We start from the raw sequence: 21,852 nt of genomic DNA on the forward strand, positions 1-21,852 counted from the left end.
CTGCAGTAGAAACTATCACAGAGAACCGCAACTTAAAAAAAAATTAGGAGCTTTTCTTGCAACACAAACATCTAGCAAGTATTTCACATTATACATTATGCATTCCATGACACACCATCTATCGTCATGGCCAAAAATGTTCTATTGGTAAAATGGGTTTATATAATAGAAAAGAATCCCATATGCATCAGCTTTTCTCTTTTAAAAATTAATCGAGGTTACAGAGCTAAAACAAATTTTTTAAAGGTTTTATTGTAGTTTATATTATTTTTTATATATATGTTAACCAGAGTTGCCAATAAAATGCAGAGAGGGCACCGTGCTGTCAATGAAGTTAATATTCTCTCAAAGTTAAATCCTAACCACGGGAGTAAAGGAGCTGAAAACTTTGCATTCCAGTCTGCATCCACCTCGCATCATAGCAAAACAGAAGATCAAATGTGATCTTGACTTTCTAAGGCTAGTAATACCCATGTGTGTCAAACTTTTTTTTATCAACATGAGGATACCTCTGAAGCTTGATGAATCATTCTGTTTCAAGTGAAAAGCAAACATGGATTAAGCTACACAGCAGAAATTAGATGCCATATTAGTCTGCGGATTTTTTTGACAGACACAGGTAAGTTAAATTGGTGTTTTTACTAATTAACGGTCTGTAGAAACTAATATAAAGTTAACAATAGTAGTAAAATATCAGAAATTCAATTACAACACAAATTGTAAATAAATTGGAAACATTTACATCTCAAAGTTGAATTTTAAAAATGTTTGTTTTACCAGGTTTATAAGCTATGCCATAGGAAAGTGCAAGCATCACATACCGTTTTTATAGCGGGATATCACAGATGTGTTTTAAAGTCGTTTGTTTATTAAACTTTTAATCACGTATACTCTGGCCCCAATGGCAAAATCTCTACGCCCAGATATTTTCAGGAAAATCGGCATGTTTCTTAAAAAAAAGAGAACGCCAAAAGATTTATGATATTGTGACGTCAGAATGTTGATTAAATATTTATACTAGGTGGTGGGAGTGTCTATAACTTCGCAACTTCAGAATGAGAGAAAGAGGAGGGATGAGCACTGAAATCCCCCCAGAGGCGCGCAGAAAGATTGCGCTGGTGAGAGTTTCGGGCGCACTGAGACGCAATCGATCTTTTCCTTTTTTCTCACTCAAAAAAGATGACTAGGAGGATTATGATGAACATAAAAAAATCTTCTCTTGTAGGCTATGCGTTTCAAGACCGATGGTTCCGCGCAAGTTTTTCGAAGGGAGCTACTTTCGATGAGGACTGACCCCATTTCCTCTGCGGAGCCAAGTTTTCAATCACTTCATCAGTCAGCAGGACAAATTCACAGCTGGTGCCAGGAAAAAAACATCCCTGTCCACATGCGCTGCTCTGTCTCACTTTGGAATCTGTCCACTTCTCACCAGGTTCTCACCGCAGACCGACTGGAGAGGAAAACTCCGATGGAGAATCATGCAGCACTTTGAACCCATGGAGACATGGCGCAAAGGCTCCTCACATCTGCGAATAGAGTCAGCGCTAGATTCGCCTTCATATTTACTTTGTCCCTATCCTGTGCGTACTTATGCTACAATATTATTTTCTATCGCGGCGCAGTCATGACAAACCAGACTTACGACGGGAAACGCTGCCCGCCGAGCAAAAACGCAGGAGGGAAGAAACTTCTTGGGAAGCTGGACAATTGTGCTTCGCTGAATGTCAGGTCGGCTTTTCAGCGAGGATCCAGTGATCCCCGGGACCAGAGCAAAGCGCAAGGTCCGCCTGGTGCTCACGGGACAGATGCGAATTTTAAAAACATGAGTGTTGCGCAAAAATATGGGAACAAGAAGCTGCCCAATGCGTTAATAGTAGGCGTAAAAAAAGGGGGAACCAGGGCGGTGCTGGAGTTCATCCGGATACATCCAGATGTGCGCGCACTCGGAACAGAACCGCACTTTTTTGACAGAAACTACGACAGAGGGCTGGATTGGTACAGGTGAGAAAAATTTGAAAATGAAATGTGAACAATTTAGTCTTTCTGCACATGTTCTGTTTTTTCTTTGTCTTTAGTCTTACATGCTTTTATGGTCTGATTATAATTCCAAGTGCTCCATCTGCAAAGCAAACTTAAAGGCACTTCCAACATTTTTAAATCGTTCTCCACTCCAAAAGCCATGGAACTCACATCAGACACAAAGTTCCTCAGTCACACATACATATGGCAAAGTTCAATATCGCTGTGTTAAGTCAGCAGAGCTTTATGTCCTGAAGGTTAAGTTAGAATGGTGCAGTTAATTTCAATCCAGTGTCACAGCTGACTAAAGTATCCCCCAATGTGCCTTCCATGCTTCACCCAGACCAAATATGATCATTTTGGCTTTTTACATATGGAGATGACAAAGTACAAAAAATCAGATCCTCAGCTACATGTACTTTTCTTCTTGTTTTGCATGTAGATAGCATATCATTGGTCATTATCTGGTTACAAGAACATGTGCATCCACCAGGGATAGCTCCTCCAGAGTGAGGGGCAATGTCATAAGCATTTTACCTGGACTAAGCACAAAAAGGATGAGAATGTTGCTCTGTAGTACAGTCTTCATTTCAGGTGAAAGGATTTTTTAAAATTAAGTAATTAAGGTCCCAGAATCAGGAGGAAGAGTGAAGAAGCACATAATTCAAGTTGGTTTAGGTCCAGTGTGAAGTTTCCAATGTCAGTGATGATTTGGGATGTAAACCCTTGAAATAAACCCAACAGAGAAACTGTGGAGTGTTTTCAAGTGGAGATTGAGAGACATCAGATCCAAAAATCTAGACCACCTGAAGAGCCTAGGAAACTATAGCTTCCTTAACATCTTAGCAGAGTCACAATCTGCTTGTTCTTATGCTACATGATATTGATGCAGTAACTTATGTTAAAACATTCCTGAGCAAGTATTGAATGGATTTACTGTGAAGCTCCAGACACATTCTCAAGTGAATAAACATTTTGGTATCATAAAATATTGTTAATTGTTCTCCTGTAGTTTTAAATATTATTGAAAAACATAATTTGAGGTTTTCATTGGCTGTAGGCCGTAATCGTCAACATTTCTAGTACTAAACAGTTGACAAGTATTATTTCATGTGTGATGAATCTATTTAATATTCCAGCAATCAAATTACAGAAATAATTTGATTACACTTCTATGATATTCTGAAATCCTGAGACACACCAGCTCTTGAACCTGAAGACAGCACGTTTTTAATTAATTAGTTTACACACACACCATAGAGGAAAATAAGAACAAGGTTTCTAGTAAAAAGAAAAAATGTGGACTTACACTCTAAAATTCAGGGAGTTTATGTTGTGTCAGAATGACACACACGTGCATATTTTGTACAGATACCAAAGTATTTCTATGCTAATATGAATAGATTTTACTCTTAACATAGTCAAATAAATAACCAACAGACCAAAATAACATTTGGTCTGTGGGTATTCTGTCATGTTCGTGTTGTTAAGGAATTTCTGGCATTTCTGACATGAATCTTAACTAGAATCCGGGCAATTAACTAAATACAAGGCAGAAATTGCAGCAATCTAGTTTTGTGGGTGGCATTTCAAAATTGCACAATGAACACAGACTCATCCAGCTCACTTTAATACTGGCCAAAGCAGCAGAAAAATGCATATTACTAATGGGTGCAAACAAGCAGACCTGTTGATAATCAGGCACTTTAGCTGTCCCTAGTTGAACTTCTACAGCTCCCACATTGTGTTGTACTTTTACAACACAATGTGTTCATCTGAAATGATTATAATAGTGGTAACTATTCAAGAACAGACAGCATAAATAAGGTAGAAACACATGTTACTAAAACCTGGATTGGTTTCAGCAACCAATCCAGGGTGACCACTGGTGACACCAGTCTATCCTCCCCTTCAATCCATCAGGATGAATTGGCAATGGATGCATAGATCAATTGCTGGATATTCTAGGTAGTCATATGTAATTTTTTCTGCTGCTACTCATCCATAAAAGACAACAGGTCTAAACTGTAACAATTATGTCTGCAGATAGGACTATCATGGTCGACCTTTCCTCCACCCAGGACTTATACAGGGACTGGAAAAGAGCAGCTAACGTGACTGCAGACCCCACACATCCAGGACACAAATTGTTTAAACTTTTATTGTCAGATCAGCAGTACAAAATGCTAAAAACCAGCCATCAAAGAGACTGGTTTCTTTAACCAGTCTCTTTGATGGTTAAAGAAACCATTTGCAGCCTACATTACTGTGGGAAAACAAATTGCACCAATGCATTCAGGATTGGTAGACAAACTAACAACACATTTGCTTGTGTATCTGCTACAGACACAAAAGGGTTGGAGAAATGTAAAGCTTTTCTAAACTTAGAGATGCTTGTACATTAACAAGGCAATAGAGACAAACGCCAACAGGGGAATCATCAAGTTCAAAAGGCACAGCGGTGTGATAGAGTGGAACATTGTTGTCACTGTACATAAAAGAAGTAAAGTTTCAGCTTTTATCGAACCTCATATTTCCTTCATTATTGGTCCATTTTTTTATATGAGGGGCATTCTGGCATTAAATTGACTGTTTCTGGCCTGAAAAGTGACAAACAGGATCCATTTCAACAGTTAGCAAACTATTCTTTCAATTCAGTTTTTATTATCAGCTACTTGTGTGACAGAAATCTGATGCAGGGAATTGTAAACCTGACAAGTTGCTTACAGTTGCTTATGGTTGGTGTACATACACAAACCAGACTGTCAAGAATAAGACTGAGTAGTTTGTCTCTCTAAAATAATTCCCTCCTCCATATACACTTCTTTTTTCCTTTGAGTTAATGTGTGGCTTTTCTTATTATAGTGGGCCACTTACTCTTTTTAAGCAGCGTTTGATAAGTTTGTTGTCGATTTATGAAGAAAACAACACGGTATAAAAGAGGTTATCATTAGTCATACATCTATTATGTGCAGCAGGAAGTTAATATTAAACCAACTACTGGACCTACAAAAACACAGTACTATCTTTGATATTGCTACACAAACCACAGCCTGTTGTAAAATCCAGTTTACTGAACTGTTAATGTCAGACTGAGTGGTTGCAGTGTATATGTCAAATTATACATCTTTCTTGAGTAAATTTTGCACACCTTATAAAACACGCAGAAAGTTTTAGATAACATGTAAAATCGTTGTAGTTTAAAGGGGTAATATTATGTAAAATCAACTTTTTGTGTTTGTTTTTAGTCCTTCAACAAGAACATACCTGGAGTGTTACCTTGATTGTTTCAGGATCCCTGGTTGGACCTAGCGCCACCTTCGAGACACAACTCCTTGTCTGAGCTGCAGTTTCCGAGTTTCTGAGCTCCCGTCTCACAGAGCACCCTCCCCCCCTCAGTTCCTTCAAACTAGCCAGTAGCAATTAGCAAACACCTGGTGAAACTGCACATCAGCTCATCTCATGATACTAACTACTTCTCAGTGCAACTCTGGTTGCAACTCAGAAAATAAAAGAGTTAGATATCTTTTTATTGTTGGTAAGTTAACGATTGGTGATAACAGAGGAGAATGCAAACAAAGCACCAACACTTAAAAAAATAAAAATATATTGTATACACATATACAAAAAACACAACTGTTCTTTATTTAGATTATTTTTTAACACAGCTGAATGTAACCATGCACATTAATGCTTGTGTTTGCTGGGTAATGTGTTGATCAAATTAACCGGTGCGCCCACAAAAGCCATAACAAGCACTGTTGCACAACAATTATAATTTGGGAAATGGCAGCTATAACGTATTTATTTAAGAGTTATTTTCATTTACTATACTATGTGGACACTAGGTCTTTTGAAAATGCTTAATTCTTAAAATATGCAATTGTTTTTACTGTGTAACCTTCTTTTAACATGATGTTAGTCTGTAGCATCTGCACTGCCAGTTTAGGTTCCCTCTAGAATGATGTTCCACTCTCAAGGTTACAACAAGGATCCGTCGTAAAAACTGTGTCCGTAGTCATGTCTCCCTTAAAATATAGTGTTTCAGAGGCAGCTTAGCCTGGAGAGTATTTTTAGTAGCACTGGTTCCACAGAATTATGAAATATTGAAAAAATACTCAGCAGCTGTCTTTACAGTTGTGTTTTGCACCTTTAACTTGCAACATAAAAGTAAAAATCTTATTTTTTTAATATTCCAGTCTGGTTAGTTTTTTGTTTTTTTTTTCTGTTCAGAAAAACATTAAATTGTGACTTTTTACACCCATTTCTTCTGTTTAGCAAATCTTTTCTTCAGACATATTTGATGGTATCCACCATCTACTCAGTTCCAAGAGACGACAACTAATTAATTTTATGTTGCCTTGTTGATGTCCTTGATCAAATAAATAATTTTGAATGGAGTATTTTACAAAATGCTGGAGAAATTATTCACATTTTGCTTTTTTCACACATTTCTGCCACCATCTTCCAAATACCAAGTAACCATCACCGTAATCTTAATCTTACCAACTCAAAGTGAGTCCGTTATGATTTTCAATATACATCAATGTATGTGTCCTTTAGAGTCAGGCAGAAATCTACAAACTGGAACACCAAATTAACTCGCCTAGAGTTTCAGTGTACTGTCCAGTTATTCTGCACAGTCTGTCTTGTTACATTAAGCATGTGACAGACCATTTAGGCTCAGAAGAAAAATGGTGCAGTGTTCATTACCGTGGCTCCTGAAGAGAACACACGCATGGCCTCATTTATTTTGTGTGCGGGTATTCACACAACGATAAAGGACCTGATGAAAAAGACATTCCTCTGCCACCAATTTCCTTACTCTTTTCCCTCTGCTTTTTCCATTCTCTGCAGAATCATAAAAATCAAACAAAAACACATTGCCATACACCATCAAGACTTAAAAGGGCATCTCAGCTCTATTGATTTTACAGAAGTCTATAGCACTTGCAGTTACTTCTTAGAGAAGTGTCGAAATTGTATGAGAGGATGCAGCTGCAAATATTCCAAACGTCCACATTAATTGGCTTGGGGAGGCAGGGTGCGCTGGAACAGTACCATCAGAAGGTTGATGAGGATAGAAAGCCGATTGGTTCTCAGTTAGCGTAGAAAACCGCACATTATAGAGTGAGCGATGGTGAGACATAACTCTGCATTATTAATGAGCTGTCTTCACTCCATTCCAGTCTTCGACATGCACTTGTTACCATTAATTACAAAACAACTCAAAAGACATTTTTCCAAAGATTCAAGACTGAGACCTGCTGCTCATTATTTAATGCCTGCACCCTTGTACACCACCCCTAGTTAAAGTAGCCAGTTTGAACATATATCTCTGCAACTAGCTTGAGTGGTGCAGGAGCTTTAGATCCCAAGATAATGTAATAATAACTGAACTGAGCTAAGTGCTAAGGACAAAATTGCACACTGAAAAGCAGCTGTATTATGTCAAAATAAAATACAAGCAGTCATAGATAAATCTTGCAATGCTATCATGCCAGATTAACATTAAGATGTGTTGGTCTTATGCTCTCAGTAATTTTCTAGTAAAGCTGCATAGTGTATTTGTGTGGACTTGGGGAAGTAGATGCAAATATTGACTGCTTTAATAGTATAAACACTGTATAAACACCAAATGAACAGCAGAAACCATCTTAGTGCTACAGGAGAAGCTAACACCTAGTCTTCTTTATTTTCCTTTTTGTTGGTACAGCAAGGGAAATTAATGGTGCTTCTGCATTGGCTGCTTTGCAAACACCAGCTAATAGTGTGTCAAATAGTATTGCTGCTACATGTGTTTCTGCTTTTCTAGCGAAATTTTTGTCCCCGAATATTTTAGTTATGCTGTATAGAAAAAATTGGTAGATTTTCTGCAAATAATTGGAGTATTTACAGTCCACAGAAAAATCCTGAAGGTGAATCCATTAATACCGAACCACTGCATTTATTTCATGCACTGTAGTTTCATAATGCATTTCTGCCTATGAAGTTAGTAGTTCAAAAAGTTATGGCTTCAAAAACATACCCTCCTAAGATTCCTGTATTATAAAATCCTTTTTGTGATTTTTAGATTACATTGATGTCTACATGACCAGAGTTTTCTAAAGCTACAGAAAGCAGAGTTTGTCTGTCCTGCTTCCCCTTTAAATGTTTCAGTACATTTCCTGAGATTCATGCACATTTCTCTTGTTCAGAAGAAGGAAATTGGACTAGCTGGGAAGTTGTGGATTAAAATTAAAAGAGCATGAGCTATTACTGATATTTAAGGTAATACATCTGTTGAGCAGCATACTGCGGATTCGCTGTCTGGGCAGATAAACCAATTCAATTAACCAGCTAATATAAGCTTGTTAGACACTAAAAAGCAGAATGACAAAAAGGAATTTTCTGCACAACGAGAATGTTTAACTAAAACCTTTTGTTACATTCTGTAGGTATTTATGCTACATTGTTGTTTTCCACTTCAGCTTACATCTGATTTGAAACACTGACAAGACACAAAACTGTTCTCTTTATACCTCAGTGTATCAGAATGTAAATGAATGTTATAGATAACAGTATTATAATGTTGATAACCAATATATTATTTTAGTAGCAGAAAGTAATAAAGTGAAAAACGATAGGCCTTCGCAGCGCTTTGCTGCTCGGGCCTAATTATTCTTTCTTTAGGCGATATATGTCACTAATCTTCATATAATGATGTGTATCTCATTGTAAGCCACTTTTATTTTTAAGTGAATACAGAAAAAAGTAACATCAAACTTTGTGCCAGCCTTTTATTCCCCACTAGGGGTCAAAACTGTTCTAAAAACTATCCCCTCACATCATCGTGAAAAACGTTCATGTTTTTACACCAAATTCTGAATGTTGCAGCTTAAATTGAGACTTGAGGGACCAAGTACAGTTTTTCTAAAATTGGTATTACAGTATCTAATTTTGGTGAGCCTGTGCAAACTCTAACCTCAGTCTTGGGTTATGGAGTTGCACCTTATATAGTTGTCTTTGATTTACCATCTGCTTCAAGGTTTTGGTCTCAGCGATTGGATTCTACAAATAACGAGTCATTTTTTGTAGCTTTTCTATTATCTTGAGTCTGCCAATTCTGGGGCAACAATGGCATTTTGGGCAGAGCAGTTGCTTTGAAATCAAATAGTGTTTGGCTTGATTTCAGCTTCCTTCTGCCACATGTTGACATGCCCTGGGCAAGGCACTTAACCCTAATTTTCCCCAAGCTGATGTGTGCACATTTGGGACAGCAAATGGGGTAATGTGGCTCTAAAAAATGTTGTGAATTTAATCTGTTTCCTATTGTCAACAAGTGATTTTCATCCCCATTATTGCTTGTTTAGTTGTTATTTTTGTCTGACCGTCTTCTTTAAACTTGAGAGAATATTGTTATTACTTTCCTACTTATATGTAGATTAAATGTTTCTTGTAAGTGTTAGGTATTGATGGTGTACATTAATGCATGTTTATTCATGTATTTAACAGCTTCAGGTTAATTTCAAGCTGTTTCTGTTTGGTCACAGAAATATAAAAGAACATGCCTTTACAGACAATGTCTCTGTGGATATATTTAGTACTTTGCCATTCTTAGTTCCCTTTGGGAGATCTTCAGCTTGTTAACCTTCCCCTCTTGTCAGACTCAGTGCATGTCTATTGACCAAGGATCAAATCCTGTCTGAGTTGTTCCTCCTCTGCCTCAACTTTCTGCTCTCTTTTGTACTTTTCCACCATCCGAGAATGAAATGTTCTAAAGATATGCAATTTGTCTGCTCCCTATATATAAATATCCTTGACTGTCACATTGCTGGAGGCTTTACTATAAAACCTGAAAGAGCTGCTGAAGGCTTTTCTGTGTTTATCTTTCCATTTGTATCGGCTAAGATGCTGCAGTAAAGCTGCACACAAAATTCCAAAACTAAAGAGAAGAGGGTTTTACAAGGCAAGTTGTCATGACTATCACTGACTGACACCATTAGAATAATGAGAAAAATTAAGCTGTGTTTTCAGCCTAACGTTATTCACCACAAAATTCTAAAAACTGTTGAAAAATTAATGGCATTTTCACCCAGCAGAATATTCTTGCTTTGGCCATGATCTTATGTGTTCTGTATTATTAAAAAGATAAAGAAAAGTCTCAGAAGAAGCACTAACACTCATTTGTAAATGTTTGGATTTCAAAGGCTTCTCTATTTCAGTGTCTGTAGATATTTTGCCTTGCCACATGTTAATGTGACAGCTCAGAGCTCAGTTCAATTGAACGTGTTATTGCTCAAGGAGAGCAAGTGTCAGTCATTTCCCTTTGCAGGCCAAACCATGAGTAATTCTTATTTGAGGAGAGTCCTAAGTTGAAATGACAGCAGTTAAATAGGATCTTGTTCAATGTAGATTTCTTTCTCTTTTTCTTTTTTTTACTTTTGTGCCTCTCCGTCACTGCGTTGTCAAACTTTTGATTTACGTATCTGACTAAGAAGCTTTCTGATGACAAAAAGAAAGTCCCTTGAAACATCAGGCTCATTCTGCCTTTTATTTTTAGCCAATTTCTCTCCAATTAAATTAGAGAAATAGATGTGTGGCTCCCGTGATGCTAAATTGCCATTCACCTCTGTTCCTCACTGAGCTGAAATGGGCACAGGATTGCTGTAATCACCTGGACTGCTGGACTGTTAACTCCTAATAGACTTTTGGAGGTGGCAGGTTTCTGTTACTTTTGATTAATGACCAGATATCACATCTGTAATCAAAGTGAGTGATAGTTTAATAATGGAGCAGCCTCAGCAGTGAAGATTTATGCTGTCATATCAGGAGAGAGGGCGATGCCATTTTTAGGAAGTACGGTGCCACAGACATCATGAGAGTCATCCAGCTCAAGAACATTTACTCTGCTCTGTGAATCTGTGTTATGGATACTGTCAGTAGGTTTGGACAGCAGGTTGTCCATCTTTGTTTGAAACTCCCTTTTCATGACACGTCAGGATTAATAGTTTGAACTGTTATCTTGATTAAGAATGAAAATCATATAGAAATCAAACATTTACTTATTGTCAAATCTGTGTGATCATATGAATAACATAAGCAGTATTATCAGGAAATAAAATTTTACTTTAATAGCTTACAATTTAAAATGAAACAACAACAAAAAAGAATTGTTGTGCTTGTTTTCAAAACATGGTTTTCAAATTCTACTTACTTAAATCCTTACTCGCTGAATTCTAAGATTTGGTACATATGTTCATTACTTCTTATAACTGTATTCCAAATAAAGTGCAAACCGATGTCATTAGTTCTCTTTATGTTATTGTGTACTTTGGTAATATGAACCCAGGGGAATTTGTCTTTAAAAGTTATTGTGCTGATGTTTTGTTGCTAAATTACCCCAGAGAGCAGACAACCATGGAATGTAATGAATATTGTTTAATGGGTAAAGTTCATTATCAAACCTTTTTAATGGCAAACATTAAGCTTTTGTCCCATGAGAGGCAAGTGGCATTAAGTAAAAGCCCACTGCCCATAGAAATCTTTGTGATTAACCAACCAGGGTACATCTGGTGATCAATGTTTGCATAACATTTGCACTCAATAAAGTTTAGTCATAAAATGTGAATTTATAGGAGCAAAATGCAAGCATGATTGAAGATGGAAGGTTGAAAGTAAAGGAAGTCTAATTATGGGAACAGAAAAAGCGTAAGTGAAGCATAAGTCGGTTTTGAAAGAAAATTTGGTGTTGTCATTTAAGCATGTATAATTTTTATGCATGAAGTTCAACGAAAAGCATCTGAAAAGGTTCTTGTTTTCAGTTCTGATTGTTTTGCCTCTAGATGGTCACCAGGACATGTACAAGTTATGCTGAAAACAGCAGAGAGAACCTTTCTTAAACTGACACCATGTAAAACTATGTTTTAAGATCAAATCATTTTGGTATTGCTGCTATAAATTCAAATTCATTGATTGTGCACAAAGAGATGAGTCAAAGTTGACCTTTACATGTTCAGAAAGTGTGCATCACTGGTGAGACTGCACTGTTCTTAAGAGGAAGAGGTTTTTCAGCAGGATACACCTGTCTGGAATAGAGTAAGCAGTCTCTTTCCTCGGGTTAATAGTTCTAGATTTAATGTCGCACTTATATTTTCTTATTAATTGAAGTAGAAATTAACAAAGCCTATACAAGTGACCATTGGTTCTTGGTATTCATTTTAAATCGAAATAACGTGTAAATACTTTCTTTTTTCAAGGGCTGAAGAGAAAACCAGACAATTCAGATATTATTGGTCTGGAAAAAGAAAATAATAAATACATTTGCTTTAGGTACATAGTTAATTAATATATTACATGTCAAGATTAGGCAGATTTAGCTTTTTTACTAGCTTGACTTTACCAGAGTAAGTGATATGCAGTCATGAGGAGAGAAAGCAGAGTATTTTCTTCTTGTAGAAACTTGATTTTAACCTAAAAACCAAGGCCTCCAGGGAAAATATTTCATTATGGGAGGTAATGAGAGGCAAAGACTACTATGAATTCAACAAAAATAAGACAAAAAAGCTGCAAGAAAGCATTTATTTTACACATTTAAAAAAAAAAATTATTTTCATATCAAGCAGTAACAGTCATTTTGTCAATCTTCACTGACCAAAGATATTCACAATAAAAACGATAAATTAATTTCTCAACTTACTTTAAAAGGGAAAAATTCCAGCAGTATAAGATGCATAAAACACACAAAGAAATAAAACGATTCAACATAAACACTAATATAGCACTGTCCTAGTGTAAAGAGACTCTGATCAAAAATGCAATGAAAAGAACAGCATTTTTCTATCTTTTAGAGTTCTTTATCTTTCAGCAGACCATTTGTAGTGGCTGCCTGTTGGTATTACACAGATTCAGTTGTTACTTTTCTCTAATTGTTCTTTGCTTAGGTTTGAAAAAAGTAGAAAAAAAAATCTGCAGTTACGACATCGATTGCAGTGGTAAAGGATCCTGCACAAATTAGCTTTCAACCATGTTCCCTAGTAGAAGGTTTCATTTACAGTATCGAGCAGATCTTTCACACTTGAGTTCATTTTCCCAGAGGGATTAAAATGTCAGGGCCGAGTCTGTAATGCATCCTGACTTAAAGTTTGGCCAAGAATCGTGAAGAAGATTGTAAATTACCCCCAAGAAATTTGCTGTTGATTCTGAGTGAGACGGCTGTAATCAATCGAGGCACTTCTCTGAAATGTCTGTTAATCAAGATGTGTGTCTGGACACGTGAGTGTGAACGAGTTTTCCCATTTGTCAAGGCAGAAAGACAGGTTTTCTCATTTCATTTCAAGTGTTTCCAACTTCTATAAACTTTAGTAACCCTTGGAGCAAGTCTTTGGGTATACCTATGTGGGTTTTCTAATTGCTTATAATTATCTAAGAACTTGGAGCATTTGGAACTCTGTTTTATCTTTTCATTTCAGATAGCATGTGCAGCGTTATTAATTTCTTGAGGGCGTAGTGAAAGAAAAAAAAAAAAGAAAAAAGTACATTTCTGATGGTTGATATAGGAATCTGCCTCAGGTATAACATGTTCTCCCACTGACTCTGGCTATCTCAATAACCAGCAGACATTAAATGGGGCCGTGCAATGCATTTTTGTCATTTAATTTACTGTTTTTATGTGCACCACTTCAAGTGATAAACTTTGTTAGTTCTTAAACATCTAATAAAGTCAGTCACACAAATCCATGTGAGTTGTGAATGCTAATTTAGTTAAAACTAGACAAATGAACCTGAACATGAGGCGTCACTACAAATACCAGATCAAAAAAGATTTTGTAGATATTAAAGGCACCCCTCAGTGTTCCTCATTAACATTACAGCAATACAACATGGAACCCATCGCCCCAGACTGCTCCCACTGACATGAAAGCATCCCTGATTTCAATACAAAAATACGGACTGGTCCTCTTTGATCACTTGATTGCACCATCTTCTCCTTTCCTGTGGTTACACATAACTAATCCTTTTAAAAAAAAAAACCGGCAGGTGAAATATTAGTGGACATAATGCTTTTAGAATCTTTTTAATGAGGATGCTCTATTTATCCATGCTTTTAGATCTAGCTGAATTTTAATTGTTTTTAACCATTCAAATAACGAGTGAATTGACTACCGGACATGCAAAATATTTAGATATGCAAACACCAGTTTTGTGCTAGCTTACCCTTAGCAAAAAGAAGCTTTAAATTTAGTGTACATGTTCAAAAAAGAATTCATTCATGTTCATAGTTCACCACCTAAACATTCTGAACTAGATAGACACCTCCTAAAGGAACCGGCTCTCATTCAGTCATTATAATTTGCCTGAATAAAAAGCAAAGCATTGTTTTTGCCTTTACATGGATTGCAACATCAAATCGACTTTGTCTACAAGCATCCAATAATACAACAAACTCTCACGCTAAGTAACTTCATGTAATCTTTCCACACATCTTTAAATCTCCTTTTTAGTCAACCTCTCGGCTTCCTGCCATGTTAGTTCCAAACTCAGCATGTGATATAATCACTGCCTCTCATCTGAAACCGTCTAAACTATCTCAGTTTGGCTTGTCTGACTTTATCTGCAAATAATCAAAACACCTGCTGTCCCTCTGATGTGCTCATTCTTGATCTTACACATCCTTGTTACTCTCAGAGAGAACCTCAACATCTTGAACTCTGTACCCTCCAGTTCTGCCTCATAGCGTTTCCTCATTTGCACTGTCTCTAAATCAAACAACATTGCTGGTCTCACTACTGTCTTGTTCACCTTTCCTTTTATTCTTGCTGATACCCTTTCATGACACATCACACCTGACACATTCCTCCACCCATTCCACCCATACACACGCTTCTCCACCTCTTTTCCACACACTCCGTTGCTCTGGGCCACTTAAAGTCCTGAACCTTCACTTCTACTCCCTGTAGCATCACCGTTCCACATGTGCTCCTCCTCTCATTTACACACATGTACTCTGTACCTCCATACCTGTTGCAAAGTAATTCACCAGTTGACATCCTAATAATGTCATTGCCCCAGATGAGTAACATGGTGTTTGGCATCTTATGTAAATGCCAAAGCAAGTGTGAATTGCTTACTAAGTTTCTGTTCATATACATTCTGTGTTAACAATTAAGCTAACTTCTAAATCATCAAACTGGCAAATTTATGACATCTTGTGGCAACTTATATGTATGATGGATTGAGAAGTTAGAAATCACAGAACTATTAATAATTAAGCCCTTTTTTGGTTGTCTCGGTTGTATATTCTGCCCATAAAAAATTTAAATAAGTAAAATGATCAGTTTAGTCTATTAGTTTACAGTTGTATATATGCCTTCAGCTTACACTTTTAACTTTTACACTTTTAAAACAAAGACAAAGGCAATATAGTCAAACCAAGAGGAGAGGTATCACAATTTGGTATCGACAAGGATGCAGCAGGGAACATCTTTTGTTCACTATCCATTACATCAGAGTTAATACTGAGACTGAACTGAACTCACTTGAGGTTCCTCTTGAATGAAACAGCATTGTTTGTTTCAGAGTTGTAAGAAAGTCAGTTCCACTCACATTCATGCACATCAGTAATAACTTGAGGCCACTCTGAGTTTTCCTCATCGTAAACTAATTTTCCATTCCAGAACACCGCCATGGTATAAGCTGGCCCAAGCATGTGAAACAGTAATAATTGTGGGGAGAAAAGTAATTTTCACACCATCATATTAAACCAAGGTGAAAAAGAACTTCAGCGATAAACTTCCCAAATAAATGTGAAAATAGCTAAGTTAATTAACTAAAATGCCTACTTCTAAATACTGGAACTGTATCCTTATCACACATAGATGTTATACTTTATGTGGCGTTAAAGCCTGGATTTGCCATAGTCTTACTCAGTAGTAAAAGCTGCCCTAGCTACCAATGGTGAAAGTTATGTGATGTCACAAGACCATTTTCAATTCGATGCACCCTGGCTGAGTCATTGTGTTTTCTGGAAGTACCATGGCAGCTGAGGCAGCTCAAGAGTGTGATGTAATGATAATAGACGGGCTCTGGCTGTGCCATTAGCTGGCATGAAGACGTAATACTACCTCTACAAGGTGCTTTTTTGGCACTCTGTTTCTTCCATGAACACACATTGAACAGGTTGTGGTGATGTTCCAAACACAGAACAAAGCACTGGACTTTAGCCAAGAGTAACACGTTAGCAAACCAAGAAGCCGTCAAATGGCATTAATGTTTTTCCATCTTTACACTGTAAATAACATTTTTCTTTTGCAAGTTCCAAGTGTTCGAACTGAAAGGGGAAGCAAGCATTCAGTGTGATGGCTCCTTCAGCCTGGAATGAGCTCCAATCTGAACTCAAGATGTCAGAACTGATTTCAATGGATTTATTTCGAGCGGTTCTTAAAAAGAGGCAACGAGATTCTATTAAACAGTGTCACTGCTTTTAAATTGTTTTCTGTTGATTTACACTTGTGCATATCTATTAATTAGTTTTATTTTGTAACCAGGTTGCTGTGTATTGCAGACTTCTGCCCAGGTCCCTCTTGAAAATGAGATCCAGATCTCAATGGGGTTCACCTGGTTAAATAAAGGAAATAAAGACTCCTTTATTTCCTTTCCAACACAAATTTTATAAGTAGCACTGTATATCAACCGCTGTGAGCTCCTTTTCACATTTCTTCTCACTGTAATTATGACTGCATTTATGAAAGCTCACATGCTGTTGGTTGTTGATGGGAACATTTATTCAAACGCTATGAGTTTCCAGATGTGGCTGCTTAAGAGTCCATCAGTCAAACCTATCATTGGTTGTAACTTGCCAGTTTTAAATGGCCAGTTAACATTTTATGAATGATTTTGGATGGTGGGAGAAAACATCATTGACCTTCTATTGCTAGGCAACAATCATATGTATATATTAAAATTTGCCTTTTCTTAAGAAAATTTACCAACTTTGACAGATTCAGCTTGAGACCATCCTGTCAAAATGAGTCAGACCGCCTCCAGATGGAATCCAGATGCATTTTGATTCCAAATGTGTAATGCATACATTAACGTCTTTCAACATGTGCTTTGCTTCTTATTACCAAATGCAAATTAATTTTTTATCAGGGAATGACTTTGACAAATGCTTTGACGATATTATCTACTTTCAACTCTTGCATTAATCACAATAATATAAACAGAGCACTGGTATCTAGAAGAAAAACAATAAGTGGCTTTCTATATTACAAAAAAATCTAGTTATTTCTCACTGGCTTTTCACCTTGAAATGTGTTTGTCTGTTCTATCAGCTCCATCAGTGTTTTATATCTTCTGTGTAGCAGTCATTTAATCTATCAGGCACTAAGACTCCCTGGGAGTAAACAAACAGAACAGCTGTAAAAATCAATAACTCCAGAGAAGCTAGCTACTGCAACTTTACCTGATGGACAGGCTCACCGTTGTAGTTTGTATTTAAACAAAATAGCAAACCTGAATGAAATATCTTTGTTATCTTTGTGAATTATTCTACAGATTGATTATTATTTTTTTGTTTGTTTGTTTTTTACTGAATGTCTCACCATCTTCATGCAAATGATGCGACATGCTCGGAAATGTGGTCAACAGACAAGAGTTGTAACTGTCATGAATCCAGCTTGCAGTAGTATTTTGAAAAGCGTTTGTGAACTTTCACTGTGAGTGTTGTCAGTTCAGAGTTCTAATATGACAAGTTGCAGTTTTGAACCAGTACATACAGATCTTTTTTTTTTTCTAAAGATAGTAAAAATGCATGGAACTGACAAGTCAGAAATCAAAGATCCTTCCTTCAGCGGAAATAAGGGCTCTGAAGATTATCCAGCATCTTGGATATAGCTGCAACTCTTTTTTTTTTTAAGTCTAGTGTGTGGGGGTGTGCATGCATCTACGTGTGTAGCAAAGCTGTTTGTTCGGAAAGGTGTCGTTCTCATAAAAGATTAATAGTTCCCCGGTGGCCCTGAGGCACCCAAGCCAACAACTCGGGGATCATAAATAAAACTAAATGGATCAATATTTCCAAGACTTTAGCGGTAACCTATGGCTACCCCTACCTTGAGAGAGAAAGCTCTGAGAAAGGTTAGGTTTTAATCGAACCCTTTCTCTGGTAATAATAAAGAAAGTGTGCTATTTATCATCAGCACTGTGTCGTAATGTACCTAAAATCAAGAAACTGCTCTGCATTTTGTAAGAGTAACTATAGAAATTTAGACATTGTATCTTCTGATGTCATTCACCTAATAACCAGTTTCAAAAGAACTCATGAGACTATTTCTCCTAAATTGCTGAGTTTCTGGGCTGAATGATGCAAATGAGTCACATTTCTGTCTGGAGAAAACAGAATTATGAATGTATGGCTGGTCTCTGAATGGTAAATGAAGCATTTGGTCTCCAAACTGTTAGACACATTTGGTTATTAATCAATTTTTATTGACCAAAGTGCCAAAGCAAAATGAAGTATTACAGCTGGACGGAAACCTCTCCTTGATGAACATGACAAATGCAGTCATTTACCTGAAGCTTGCAGACCCATTATTGGTGCAGTATGATGATGGTAATTGTGATACATGTTTTGATTATACAACCTGACCTGTCACTGTTGAGTATCTGAAAATTCATCCAAAATTTGGATGTTTTTGTGTTTTAACTCAACAGCAAATCTGAGACTCACATATAGCTTTATTTTATTAGATTTATTTAATAGGTTTAAAATGTAAAACAAGTTATTGTCTTCATTTTATTTGCATTAATTTTCAATTTGTTGTAAATACTTTAGCAAAGCATATGAATTTACCAACCTGAATGATGAATAGTTTCAACTCTAAGACATGAAAAAAATGTATGCAAGATGTTTTCGTTCTCTTATCCATGCTCAGAAGAAAACCATCAGCATACATTTGATTGAATTGGAATAATCAGAACATTATGCAGTTGTGACAGCCGCCAAATATTGAAGGACAGTGCCAGACGAAAATAGATAGTGCTTTGCTGAAGAGAGAATCTTGATGCTAGGTTGAACAAATGTGATATTAGAAATGTGACAGACAGAACTGGAAGTGCAGACATCTAGTTTAGCTCATTTAAGGGTGACGCAAGACCCGGGCCGAGAGTAAAACTTGTCATCCATTTATCTAAGGCAGTTCCTCGGAGTCAGAAAGTTCGGAAAGTGATTCTCTGAATCCCTGTTTTTGCACTCTAAAGTTCAGACCAGTATTTTATGCAATTTTCCAAGTTTGCAGCAGTGTCCTCATAATAATGTTACCTTACCTCATGTTAAGCAATGCGGAAGCTTTGTCCTCACTAATGAAGATGCACTTTGGCTTCCCAAATGCTTGAAGTAGCTTAAAATGTTTTTGATCACTCATAAAAAACAGGGTTGACTTATAAATTGCACATTCTACTAGACAAGATTATTTTACAAAATGCCCTTATTTTTTACAATTAGTCACATGAAATACATTTGAAATAAGCCAACATTAATAAAAAAAACAGATAAACACTGTAATAGCAGCTCAACGTAAAGCTCCTATGAACAATCTTAGGATGAAATTGAAGACTGATTGTACAAACTCCCCTAAGTCATGATGAGGAACTGCTGACCTAGCATGACTTCATAAAAGCAGTAAAATTATTATGAGCATGTTTACGGCTTCATAAAATAAAACCAACGTCAAGGTGTACAATTTACACCTTTCATATAGTCAACATTAATTTGCTCTGGCATACTAAACTTTTATGCATTTTGTCACATTTTTAATATATTTAGTAGGATGCCATGTATTTTTGTTGACCACATATTTTATAAGTGTACATTTTGGTCAAAGCAAGAAGGCTTAATATTTTTTTCTTGACTTTGACTTTTAATTCCAACTGTACATTGTGATATTAGTAGCTGTCTCTTCAGTTTTGTAGCCTATTATTATTTTTTGTAACCTTTCTAATATGCATAAAGTTACAGGTGTTGTTTTTATGTTCCAGTTGGAGCATTTCCCCGATGAAAGAAAAAGAAAAGCATTTTGAAATGTTCTTAGAAGGGGAAAAAAAGCTCTTTCCAACTTATTCACGTTTTTTTCTCTCTCTCTCTAGGGGACTGATGCCACGCACACTCGACAGCCAGATAACGCTAGAGAAGACTCCCAGCTATTTTGTGACCAGAGAGGCACCTCACCGCATCTCCAGCATGTCTCATGATACTAAGCTGATTGTTGTGGTACGAAACCCTGTCACCAGAGCCATCTCTGACTATACTCAGACTCTATCTAAGAAGCCCGACATTCCCACATTCGAAGAGTTAGCCTTCAAAAACCAAAGTTTAGGTCTTGTGGACACATCTTGGAACGCCATTCGAATTGGAATGTATATTCTTCACCTGGAAAACTGGCTGCAGTATTTTCGACTGTCACAGATGCATTTTGTGAGCGGTGAGCGGCTGATAACGGACCCAGCGGGGGAAATGGGCCGTGTCCAGGACTTTCTAGGGCTGAAACGGATAATCACGGACAAGCACTTCTACTTCAATCGAACCAAAGGTTTCCCCTGTTTAAAGAAGCCCGAAAGCAGCAGCCAACCTCGATGCCTCGGCAAATCCAAGGGCAGGACTCATGTACAGATTGAGCAGGAGGTCATAGAGCAGCTGCAGGAGTTTTATAGACCTTTTAACATCAAATTCTATGAGACTGTGGGACAAGATTTCAAGTGGGATTGAATGTACTTTAAACAAAAAGAGAACAGTTTATAAAAATGCCTACCTCTGAAAACAAGTTAACGGAGAATACCTTTAAAATATATTTAACTGAGTAATAAACAGAGTTCATACTATGATCCAATAAGTGGTATTAAGAATATAAATCTATAAATATGGGTTTATCCTGTGGGTCATCTGGGGAGAAGTGTAATTTATTTATTGATACATAAAATATATACCAAACAATTTTTCTTCCCATCAGCATACCAATTAAATATTTTTCAATCTATTTTAATGGATCAACTTATTTACCAAATAACGTCACAAAGCTGTCCCACCATTTGCTGTCACCATCCATACAACCATGACGGAGCTTAAATATTTATTATCCAGATTCCTTATTTATTCATTATTTCCTCTGAAAATGATCTGCTGTAGTTACTATTAAAATGAGCACTCCACATGAAGTCGCCTCAAAATGTCAGATGAATAATAAAATAAGTCAGTTTTTTCTGCAGTTAAACTTGTTTTTATTGCAGACATAAAGTGTGGAAAACAGAATTGAAAAATACAGTGAGAAACAACAAATTAATCAAAGATCTGCTTTAACTTTTATATACATGTTTGAATTTGGTGGACTTTTTCTGTGTTTGTATTCCTATTGTGATCATCAAAATAAAAGTCCTAAATACCAAAAACATTTATTGGCAATATTTTTTTGTCAGTAAGGGTGCATGGAAAAGACACATTTTATGGTGTCTTTTTAAGTATAAGACCAAATTTTCAGAAATCTAACATCTTATACACTTTTCCACAATTTTATAAATCACACTCTGGTCATGACTGTTAAAAAATGTCTGAATACTATGACTGCAAAGTTGCTATGACGTAGCCTTTTATTTATGTCTATGTCAATAAATAAAATGTCAAATTAATGATATTGTTCTACTAGTTTAAAACTCAGTCACCGATCTCGCTTGGAATCTTTAGAGCACTAAAATATCTTGATTTTTTTTTTTTTTTTGAAACTCTGCTTTCTGATACTTAAACAAAAACGAGAATAATAACAAGCAAAGAACATATGTAACTCCTCCTTTCTGCCTGACGAGATCATG

At 36.5% G+C, this 21,852-nt stretch overlaps 1 protein-coding gene across 1 annotated transcript; it reads left to right on the forward strand.

Annotated features, from left to right (window-relative positions):
* Positions 1-1,079: 1,079 nt before the first annotated feature.
* hs3st2 (heparan sulfate (glucosamine) 3-O-sulfotransferase 2) lies at positions 1,080-21,672 on the forward strand. Its single transcript, XM_032588664.1, has 2 exons — positions 1,080-2,001; positions 20,140-21,672. The coding sequence occupies exons 1-2, from the start codon at positions 1,505-1,507 to the stop codon at positions 20,756-20,758; spliced, it is 1,116 nt and encodes a 371-aa protein (XP_032444555.1). The 5' UTR covers positions 1,080-1,504; the 3' UTR covers positions 20,759-21,672.
* Positions 21,673-21,852: the final 180 nt, after the last annotated feature.

Source organism: Xiphophorus hellerii, chromosome 16, assembly GCF_003331165.1.
Source record: "Xiphophorus hellerii strain 12219 chromosome 16, Xiphophorus_hellerii-4.1, whole genome shotgun sequence".
NCBI classification, from domain to species: Eukaryota; Metazoa; Chordata; class Actinopteri; order Cyprinodontiformes; family Poeciliidae; genus Xiphophorus; species Xiphophorus hellerii.

Excerpts from the sequence above, each read along its gene's own strand:
- hs3st2 (XM_032588664.1), top strand. The coding sequence starts at position 1,505 with ATGGCGCAAAGGCTCCTCACATCTGCGAATAGAGTCAGCGCTAGATTC. Across the intron at positions 2,002-20,139 it reads AGAGGGCTGGATTGGTACAG|GGGACTGATGCCACGCACAC; the intron begins GTGAGAAAAATT and ends CTCTCTCTCTAG.